Source organism: Zonotrichia albicollis, chromosome 7 (genome assembly GCF_047830755.1).
Source record: "Zonotrichia albicollis isolate bZonAlb1 chromosome 7, bZonAlb1.hap1, whole genome shotgun sequence".
Taxonomy (NCBI): Eukaryota; Metazoa; Chordata; class Aves; order Passeriformes; family Passerellidae; genus Zonotrichia; species Zonotrichia albicollis.
In genome coordinates, this window is record NC_133825.1 from 18247898 (window position 1) to 18258316 (window position 10419).

Sequence of the window (10419 nt, forward strand, 5' to 3'; positions counted from 1 at the left end):
GAAAACTCGCGCGAAGGGAAAGGCCCTCGTAGCGGAGGGGCTGGAGGAGAACCTCGATGCTCGGGGCAGCGGCGTCTGACGGCCCTCCCCCACTCCCTCTGCACACGGCCCTGTCCTCCCCCACCCCTTGTGTACACGGCCCTTCTGTTCCTCTCCCGCTGCACACGGCCTCTCCAGTCACCGCTCCCGCCCCACCCGTCGCTGTTTCCCCTCACGCTGACGGGGAAATGGGCCACAACCCCTCCCACAGCGCCCCGGGTTCTGAGTTACGGCGGAATGGGCGGGTGGCGCGCGCGCGTCATTCCGGGGCGGCACCCGGAGCCCGGCGAGGCGGCGGCGGAGCTCGGAGGCGGCTCCAGCCCAGGGGGGACCGCGGTCGGTGTTGCCCCAGCTCGGGGCTCGCTGCGGGCGGAGGGGGCCGCGCTGAGGGCCGGGGGGTTCTGCCGAGTTCCTGGTGCCGGCTTCCCCCGTGTGCCCCCTGCGCTGGGGTGGCAGCCGAGGGAGCGGCTGCCCGCGCTCTCCTCCTTGCCCGGATGGCCGGCATGGAGCCGCTGCCGCGGCAGCGATGGCTCATCCCGGCTGCTCTCGCTAGGACGGAGGCGGCTGCTCCGTGCCCGGGACCCTTCTCGGCCGTGGGCACCGGGCTGGGGCCGCTGCTCGGGCGGGAGGTGTCCGTGCCCGGCTCGGGGCTGGCACGGCATGAACTTGAACGCAGTGCCTCAGAGCCCAAAGCGCTGCAGGCGCCGAGTGCGGGCACAAAGCGGCGCATGCAGCCTGCTCCGGGGCCGAGGCTTCTCGGCGCTGCGCTCTGTGCCGGGAGCCGCTCCGCGTGCCCAGGCAGGGAGCCGCAGCGGCCGTGCCGGCTGTGTTGGAATTTAGGGCCAGCCTTTTCTTTCCTCCTTTTAGTTTTCGAATCTGAAGAGGGCTCATCTGCCTCCCTGTTTCCCTTCTCTCTCACCTTCCAGGTCCTGTTTCCCAGACCTTGTTCTTTCCTTATAAAACCATTCGATAACTCGTTCCTCACATAAGGCTTTGTCGTATCCTTGTTTTTCTACCTTCTGGCTGCTGTGGGTGAAGGTCTGGCTTTGAGGAGCAACCCCTGCTCCCTCTACTCCAGAAACCAGCCTTGCAGTTATCCCAATCTCCTACTGCTGAGGGCTTCCTTAGGCTCTTGTTGAAATGAAAAATATCCAGGGAGCTTTTCCTTTCTTGAGGTTGGAATGGTTTCTGCAATTTCTTGAAGTGTGAGCATGAGGGTTAAAACCCCTCTGTGCAAATGAAAGTTTTCTCCTTTCCCCACTCCAGGCGCGCCGCGATGGGTGTGTTCTCTCTTCTCGGTCCAATCGGCGCAAAGCCCGCCATCATTCAGTGGCCTCCATTCATTGCTGCTGGGCAAATCGGCCCAGATGGCAGCCACCGTGCCGTCTGGGTCAAGCCGGGGCGGGAACCGCGCTGGATGGCAATCGGAGCCCGGCGAGGCGGCGGCGGAGCTCGGCGGCGGCAGCTCCAATCCAGGTAGGACCCGCGGTCGGTGCTGCCCCAGCTCGGGGCTCGCTGCGGGCGGAGGGGGCCGGGAGCGTTCTGGCGCGTTCCTTATGCCGGCTTCCTCCGTTCACACAGGAAGGGAGCTGCAGCGGGCGATTCGGCGCTCGGTGTGCCCGGGCTCCAAGGCGCCGGGGCAGGGAATATTGCGGGGCACAATGGTGAGCAGCCCGGGGCTGCTGCTTCTTGCCCCTCGGCAGGCGGACTCCGAGCCGCAGCTGCCCCGGGCCAGCAGCAGCCGGCAGCTCGCAGGTCGAGTGAGGGGCCGCCATGAGGCGGCCGGGCCGGGGGCAGGAGCAGAGGCTCAGAACGCTTTTGCTGGCCCCGGGCACCTGGCCTGGCCCAGACCAGCCCAAGAATCCCTGTCAGCGTTCCCCGCACCATTAGCCGGCCCCATGGCTCCTGCGGCTCCGCGGGCAGGCGGCTCCAGGAGTTCAGAGTGGGCAAAATGGGAGCGAGGGACAGGAAGCAGCTGGTGCCAGTGGGGGAAATGGCTTTGCTGGAGCTGGCAGGGAGAGAAGGGAGAAAGTGGAGCAAAGTAAAGGTGGGAGAAAGAGGGACAAGGCTGGACTGATGGAAGGCTGCGGGGATGGCCATGGGGCAGGCGGGCATTTTGCTTTCCAGTTCTGTGGGAGGAAACCAAGCGCTGTCAAATCCATGCAGGAAAAGAGGTGAGAAATAGCAGGTGGTGGAAATCGGTGACAGTTGGGATTTATTTGATCTGCCTGAACCACAGAGGCTCCGCGGGGTCGGGGGAGGGTACCATCCCGAAAAGCCCACGCTAAGGAAAAGGGCGTTATAGGGGAGGGCTTGGAGGAGAATGTTAATTAGAATGTGGGCGGTATCTGAGGGCGCTCCTCTTCCCCGCTGCTGCTGCACACAGCCCTTCCAGTCTCCGCTGCCGCCCCTCCCCTCCCTGCTTCCCCTCACACTGACGGTGAAATCGGCCACGATCCTCTCACACCGCCCCGGTCTCTGAGTTATGGCGAAATGGCGGGCATAAAGGTTCGTTTACTTTTGGAGCTGCAGCGGGGCCTGGCGGGGCGTCACCGGAGCTCGGAGGCGGCTCCATCCGAGGTGGCACCGCGGTCGGTGCTGCCCCAGCTCGGGGCTCGCTGCGGGCGGAGGGGGCCGCGCTGAGGGCCGGGGGGTTCTGCCGAGTTCCTGGTGCCGGCTTCTCCCGTCTGCCCCCTACGCTGGGATCGCAGCCGAGGGAGCGGCTGCCCGCGCTCTCCTCCTTGCCCGGATGGCCGGCATGGAGCCGCTGCCGCGGCAGCGATGGCTCATCCCGGCTGCTCTCGCTAGGACGGAGGCGGCTGCTCCGTGCCCGGGACCCTTCCCGCCCGTGCTTTTCTTACAGTTCAGTGTTGAAAAAGCTGAAAGCTGATGCTCAGGACTTTGGGATCTGGCTTGGAACTGCAGAGGGGATGAGCTCCCTTACTGGAACTCAGGCAGTGGAGTGCCACAAGCCTGCAGCCAGGTTGCTTCTCATTCACCTTAAATTCAATGGGGCTTTTTTGTTTGGTTGGTGGTTTGCTTTTTTTTAAATTTTTTTTTTGTTTGTCTCTTTTGGTTTTTTGTTTGTTTTCTCTTCTTTTTTTTTCTTTTTCCTTTTAAAGTATTCTTAGAGATGCTACAAGTGAAAGAAGAGGACAGAATAGTCTGGAGCACTACTGGCACACTCATTGATATATTACTCTTCCTCCTTTCCCTTTAAAAATATATGTACATTGCATGAACATATATGTTCATGTTCTCTGGGTTGGAACAAACACTGTTTTTTCCCTTTCTTTGGAAAGAGGTCTGCAAGTCCTGAGACCTTGGGCCAATGCTCCCTGCATTTTATTTATGTTTTTACATTTAAACAAGGGGCTGATAGGATTGACAAGGAAGATACAACTCAGGAGCTCCCTGGGCAGCAGCCTCCAAACTCTTTGGGTGATGCAAAGAGCAGTAGGGTGTGAAGGCTGCTTTCCAGTGTGAGATTAATCCATAATAACCTGCTCACTGACATCAAAGTCACTGTTTAGAAGCCACTTGTTATTTCCCCAGGTGCAGGAGCTGGAGGGTTTGACAAAGCCTGGGCAGAATGATGAAGAATATTCCTGTGAGATTTCTGCTTCTCTCCTTGTGCCAACAGGAGGAACCCATCCTCCTTAAGGGCTTTGTTCCTGTGTGACAGTGTGTAGCTTCCCAGCCGGGTTTGCTCTCCTGACAGCTCCAGTCTCGCCTCTTCAAGAGCAGAGCACGCTGTGCCCCCAGGGCTTTGCCGCTGGCAGCACTGCGAGAGATCCTGGGAACACTGGGAGGGAACTGGGAGCACAGGGAATGCCCGCAGGGAACTGGGAGGGAGAGTGGGAGCAGCGGGAGTGAGCAGGAAGGAGAACTGGCAGGGATATCAGGAGCCCTGGGAAGGAACAGCGCTCCCAGCTCCTGCCCAGTGCTCTCCCCATCCCTGCCGGGGCTTGCCAGGAAGAGGGAAACTGGCAGGGAACTGGGAGGGAACTGCTCAGCACTGTGCGAGGGGCAGCAGCCCCAGGGGTGAGCAGTGAGGAGGGGGAAGTGCCCCCAGTCCCTCCCCAGTGCCCCAAAAATGGGATTGAAATGGACGGGGGAAAGCTTTTCTGTAATTGTGTTTGAACTGAGGAGGATCCCCATTCACCTGTGATTTCAAGGGTCCCAATTGAAGGAAAACACAGCTTTTTCATCATTTTGGGTACCTCACTACGCAGGCAGTCACCATTTTCCATAATTTTCATGTTGAAATGGAAGGAGAAACCCTTTATTGTGCTGTTTGAATTGAGGGAAAGAGCCCCATTTTCATCATCTCCAGGGTTCAAATGGAGCAAACACGGCTGTCCCTGGTCTCAAAGGGCCTCTCTTGAGAGGAACCTCTGGATGTGCCACTGTAAGAGTTCCATCGAGGGGGAGCCTCCATTTGAAGGGACCTTCACAGATGAAAAAGATGTGCAAAAGCCCCTAGAATGGTCTTTGGTAAATTGAAGAGGGAAACTGCATTTCCCCTATTTTCAGGAGACTAAATTGAGGAAAATTCCCTGATTCACTTTTTATTTGGGATTAAACTGAGGGGAGACCCTCCTTATGCATACTTTAGGGATCTAAATTGAGAGGGAACCTCCGTTCTCCCCTTGATTCAAGGCTTAGAACAGGCGACAAGGGGGAGTTTTCCCTTGTTTTAATTAATGAAGCTGAAGCAAATAGGGCAGGAGATCTTTCTCCTTTTTTAATGCCTTTATTAAAAATCAGCTCGCGTGGGAAGTACCGACAGGATCTCACTCACGCCGCCGCTGCTTCCAGGAATGGCCAGCAGGAGGAGGAGGAGGAGGAGGAGGAGGAAAAGCGCAGCCTTGTCTGCTGGTCTGCAGACGGAGCTGGGGCTTCTGTCCTCCCGAGAGCACCAGGAGATTCCCGTTTTGGGTTTGACATTCGAGGTCCTCTGTCCAGACAACGTCTCTCAGGTTAGGGTGAGGGGTAAAAAGGGTATTAGCAGACACTGGAATCAGTTCCTCACATCTAGACGTCACTTCGATCTCTCATTTCCCTGTTGGCTCGTTGTTTTTAGGGGTTTTGGGTTTGGTGATGGGTTTCTTCATTTGCATGCCAACCCCGACGTTCCCTCCTCTTCACCATGCCGGGTACCATCCTCCAGGAAGCAGCAGGGTGCCACTCAACAAAAAGAGGAATTCCCAACCATCAACAACAGGTAGTTAGCGAAAAACTATTAACAACAAGTGATTATAACAGCAAACAGTTAGAGCTCCACCCTGGCAACAACTGTACAAACCTGTGAACTCTGCAACTTTTTTAAAAAATGGGCAACTTTTCTACTCAAAACAAAGCAATTGCAATAGAAGGGTGAGGATGAGCTGGCGCTGCGGGCCGGGCTCAGATTCTCCCCGGGGATGGCAAACGCCGCCAGGCACCGAGCGATGCCCCCGGCCCTGGCTGTGCCGCGCCCGGCCCTGCCGGCCCTCCCCGCTGGGTGCTCCCTGGTCTCCCTCTCGTCACCGCCCCTCCCTGCTGCCCCGCGCGCTGATTGGTCAGAAGCCGCTCCCACATCGGCTCTTCCTGCGGCACCGGCCCAAGTCAGCTCCAGTGTCCGGGTGGGCTGCGCTGCAGTGCAAGACTCGATCGGCTCCACCGCCCGGAGTCCGTCCCGCGGCACCAGCGGCAGTGTCCGCTGTGTCTGGCCGGGACCGGAGCGGCGACGGCGCGTTGGGGTCATTCCGGAGCAGCGGCTGCACTCGGAGTCCGGCGAGGCGGCGGCGGAGCTCGGAGGCGGCTCCAGCCCAGGTGGGACCGCGGTCGGTGCTGCCCCAGCTCGGGGCTCGCTGCGGGCGGAGGGGGCCGCGCTGAGGGCCGGGGGGTTCTGCCGAGTTCCTGGTGCCGGCTTCCCCTGTGTGCCCCCTGCGCTGGGATCGCCGAGGGAGCGGCTGCCCGCGCTCTCCTCCTTGCCCTGATGGCCGGCATGGAGCCGCTGCCGCGGCAGCGATGGCTCATCCCGGCTGCTCTCGCTAGGACGGAGGCGGCTGCTCCGTGCCCGGGACCCTTCCCGCCCTTCCCGTCCCATCCCATCCCGTCCCGTCCCCTCCCCTCCCATCTCGTCCCGTCCCATCCCCTCCCCGCCCCTCCCCTCCCGTCCCCTCTCCTGTCCCGTCCCCTCCCCTCCCGGCCCGTCCCGTCCCCGAGGCGCCGGGACAGGGAATCATGCGGGGCACAATGGTGAGCAGCCCGGGGCTGCTGCTTCTCGCCCCTCGGCAGGCGGACTCCGAGCCGCAGCTGCCCCGGGCCAGCAGCAGCCGGCAGCTCGCAGGCGCTCTCAGCGCCCGGCCCGCCACGGAGCTGGGCTGCAGCGGCTGCAGAGCCACAGGGGCCGCGGCTGCGGCCGCCGCAGAGCTGCCGGAGGCTGCGCTTGTCTCCGCACCTGCTGCCGCCCCTCTGGGCAGCGGCGACAGCGCAGCCACAGCTGCCACCGCCCTCCTGAGCCCCCGCACGGCCGGCACCAGCAGCGACCTCTCTTCGTGTCCCTTTCAGGGTGCCATCAGCGCGGCTGCAAAGCTGTTCCCGAGGCCGAGCTCCCAAAGGATCTGCTAGCAGCACTCCTGATGCCTGGGAAGCAAAAGACTGTTCCTTCCACAAACAGTGATTCCGGCTGTAAACTGGAGGAGAGTGAATTCTACTCCATTCATGGAGTGGCAAACGAGCCACAGCATCTCCAGGAGGGATCAGCAGCCGCGGTTCCACACTTGCCTGGGGCCCAAGAAGCCTCTTGGCATAAGCAGGGGGATGCCACTTGTGAGCGTGCAGTGAGTGCAGATGTGGAGAATGGATTCTGCACCAGGGATGGGAGTGTGAGGGAGCCCCTGGCTCCCCAGGGCACAGCAGCAACGGGCAATGAACGCAAAAAGAACCTCAGAAGACTCCTGGGTGAGTACAGGGCCACCTCTGTGGCCTCTAGACAGGGACCCGTGTCCCCTTCCCAAGGCCAAGGCTGGCAGGTGTGCGGCTGTTTCCCGATGTCTGGAAGAGGCCTCGTGCTCTGCTGGGCCCCATCCGTGGCAGGAAGCAAGAGCCCCAGCTGCCCCCAAGGCTGTGCAGTTCTCCTGCTGCAGCCTGTGCCCACAGCTGTGTCCCTGCCTGTGCCCACAGCTGTGTCCCTGCCTGTGGCCAGGCTCTTGGCTCTCTGGCTGCCAGCTGAGGGAGGCCCACACTGCCTCAGGGCTCCCTGCTCTGCTCCCTGGCCATGGGCTGAGCACATTGCGGGGCCGGCTCTGCTTCTGGCAGCCAGCAGCTCTTTCCTGCTCCAGGTGAACGGTTCAGGTGCCATCCCGTGGGCACGGCGGTGCTGATTCTGCTGCTCCTGGTGCTGGTGCTGGCTTTGGGGGCGGCCTTGGCTGTGCTGGCAGGTAAGGGAGGGGCAGCAGCGTGGGCCCAGCCCCTCGGGGCAGAGCGGGCTCCCTGCTCCCTGCACAGGGGAATCCTCAGACCTTCTCCTCTTCCCCCTGCAGCACCACAGGTTCCAGTCACACCTGCGACTCCGCTGTTGGTTCTGGGCTGTCCCCATGGCTGGGTGGGCTACAATGGGGTTTGCTTCTACTTCTCACGGGATTACAGCACGTGGGAGCAGGGTCAGGAACGGTGCTCCGAGCTCGGGGCCTCCCTGGCCATTGCCAAGGATGAGGAGGCCATGGTGAGTGAGGGGCTGCGGGCGGTGTGGGGTGGCTGAGGGCAGCCTGGGGGCGCTCCTGGGCCGGGCTCGGTGCTCGTAGGGCCGGGGCTGCAGCCCTGGGCCGGGGCCTTGCAGGGAAGGAGCCCCGGCGTGCGGGGGCAGCCCCGGGCACGTGTCCCCCCGAGGGGCCGGGGCAGCTCCCACTCCTCTCTCCTGGGCAGGATTTGCTCTTCCGCCTCCACGGGAACGTCGATTTCTGGCTCGGGCTGCGCAGACGGGGCGAGCGCCTGCAGTGGCGGGACGGCAGCAGCTACAGCTCCCAGTGAGTGCCGGGGAGCCGGGCAGGGCCTGGGGGCACAGGGGCACAAGGGCTTCCCCTGGCAGCCAGCGCTGCCTCTGCTCCTCCCTGCAGGGTTCCTGTTCTCGGCAATTCCCAGTGTGTGTACCTGGCTGACAGGAAAAGTTTCAGGAGTGGGAACTGCTCCAACGAGCGGCCGTATCTCTGCAGCAAGACCCAAGCTCCGCTGTAACAGGGGCTGCACAAAGGACCTTCTCCACGCTGGGCAGTGCCAGCTTCACCTCTGAGCCCGGCACAGCGCTGTCCTTCCTCAGCTGCGCCCTGTGCCTTGCACTTCTTTTACCGCGGCAAGCTATATAGAAGGACAAACGGAGATGGGACAATCCAAATCACTGTTGTGAGCTGTTTATTTCACACATCAGTCTCCGTATATTATTAGGATACTAGAGATAGTACGTTCACAGCTCTCTGATTCAAATGGTGTGCCAAGGAAACGTCACGTTACAGGGTAGCATAAAGCCATCTCAGCCTAGGTTTCAGCCAATCACACATAGAGGAAAACATATTGAGAAAAAATCTATCCAGTCATATGAAACACACGTAACTGTAGTTAACACAATAAAGACTTATTTTCTAACAAAATGGCTCGTTTATGAGAGATAAAGCACAGAGACTCATTCATACTAACCTTCTAAAAATATCCATTAAATAACCTTGTGGAAACATATAAGGACAGATTACAGAAGTCCACTGTTCTAGTTGTCATGTCTGCTCTACTGCTTAGAAAACTTTTCACTGTATTAGCAATGTTGTCAAGTCTGCTGTCTGAGGCCTGCCTTTTTAACCACTTTCTCAAAACCCTCTAATTTTATAAATCCCAACAATTCCCCCTCTCTGTTGACTCAAGAAGCAACTTTCATACTCTTGTCGTTTACTTGTGGTAGATAGGGACAGGCGATCGGAAGATCACGTGATGTGACAGAAAGCGGCAGAATTCCTTTTCCCCTAATCCCCTGAGATAAGAGATCACCCTAGGAATGTAACTAGGAATGTAGCCCCCCTAATGATAGTAGTGCTGGTAACTTTCCGCTCCTTACTAACCATAGATAGTACTGCAGCCCCCCTCTGACGTATAGAAGCCCCTCAGACTATAAAACCCCACGAGATGAGACAATAAAGGCCTTTGACCGTCAGCCACATTGGTATCTGCGTGCTCTTTGGCCCAAGTGACCCTGGTGAGTTTGGGTCGCCGTGCTGCTCCTCAAAACCAGGTCGCTTTGCCTTATATCAGAAGGCAACAATGTGCCACTGTAAGAGTTCCACTGAGGGGGACCCGCCATTTGAAGGGACCTTCACAGATGAAAAAGATGGGCAAAAGCCCCCAGAATGGTCTTTGTGGAGGGAATTTGAAAATGGAAATTGCATTTCCCCTCATTTTAGGGGGCTAAATTGAGGAAAACCCCCCTTGATTCACTTTTTATTCAGGATTAAATTGAGCAGAGACCCTCCTTATGCATCATGTTATAGATACATATTACAGTATTAGCTTTTTACAAACATTAAAATGGATTCTATATGTGTAGTGTTAAAATAACTTTGCTGTAGAAATATAATTTTAATTTCTATTGTTAACTAAAATTAAAAGTAGCTGATACAAATATGCTTGTGTTAAAATGCCTGGTTGGTATAATATCCAAAGAACATTTGATGAAGACCTGTTAACTAATATTCCAACTATCAGCACTCATTGTCTGTAAAAAGCCCAATAACTAAAAAATAAAGATAAGAATAGACTAAAAGCACAACCAACAAATACACATGCTCAAAAAAGGCAGACCAAAAGAAGACCAAAGCTAAACACTTTTAAAAATATGTAAACTCGTTTTTTTAAGTCTAAATCTAGAACAGATGATGCAAAGAAATAGTATTTTAAAAGTGTTTCCAAAACCAGCGTGTGCTCTTGGCTGAGTGCCAAGACCCACCTGACTGTAAGTTTTCCTTTACTATATTTGTCTCCTATTGTGCTTTATTAAACTTTTAAATTTTACTATGAAAAAAACCTGTATTTTTCACAATCATTTAGGGATCTAAATGGAGAGGGAACCTCCGTTCTCCCCCTGACTCAAGGCTTTGAACTGGCGACAAGAGGGAGTTTCCCCTTGGTTTAATCCCTGGAGCAACTGCAATAGAAGGGTGAGGATGAGCTGGCGCTGCGGGCCGGGCTCAGTCTCTCCCTGGAGACGGCAAACGCCGCCAGGCACCGAGCGATGCCCCCGGCACTGCCTGTGCCGCGCCCGCCGGATCCAGCAGCGCTGGAAGCTCCAGGAGCAGCTCAGCGCCTGCTCCGCGCTCGGCCCTGCCAGCCCGGCCCGGAGCGGGGGCTCCGGAC

At 57.8% G+C, this 10419-nt stretch overlaps 1 protein-coding gene across 1 annotated transcript; it reads left to right on the forward strand.

The window, feature by feature from the left end:
- The first annotated feature begins 387 nt into the window (after positions 1-387).
- Positions 388-9976, forward strand: LOC141729658 (uncharacterized). Its single transcript, XM_074544491.1, has 9 exons — positions 388-1214; positions 1306-1515; positions 4810-5021; positions 5126-5266; positions 6598-6990; positions 7371-7469; positions 7572-7753; positions 7954-8054; positions 8145-9976. The coding sequence occupies exons 1-9, from the start codon at positions 1180-1182 to the stop codon at positions 8260-8262; spliced, it is 1491 nt and encodes a 496-aa protein (XP_074400592.1). The 5' UTR covers positions 388-1179; the 3' UTR covers positions 8263-9976.
- Positions 9977-10419: the final 443 nt, after the last annotated feature.

Excerpts from the sequence above, each read along its gene's own strand:
- LOC141729658 (XM_074544491.1), top strand. The coding sequence starts at position 1,180 with ATGAAAAATATCCAGGGAGCTTTTCCTTTCTTGAG. Across the intron at positions 5,022-5,125 it reads GTCCAGACAACGTCTCTCAG|GGGTTTTGGGTTTGGTGATG; the intron begins GTTAGGGTGAGG and ends CGTTGTTTTTAG. Across the intron at positions 6,991-7,370 it reads GAACCTCAGAAGACTCCTGG|GTGAACGGTTCAGGTGCCAT; the intron begins GTGAGTACAGGG and ends TTCCTGCTCCAG.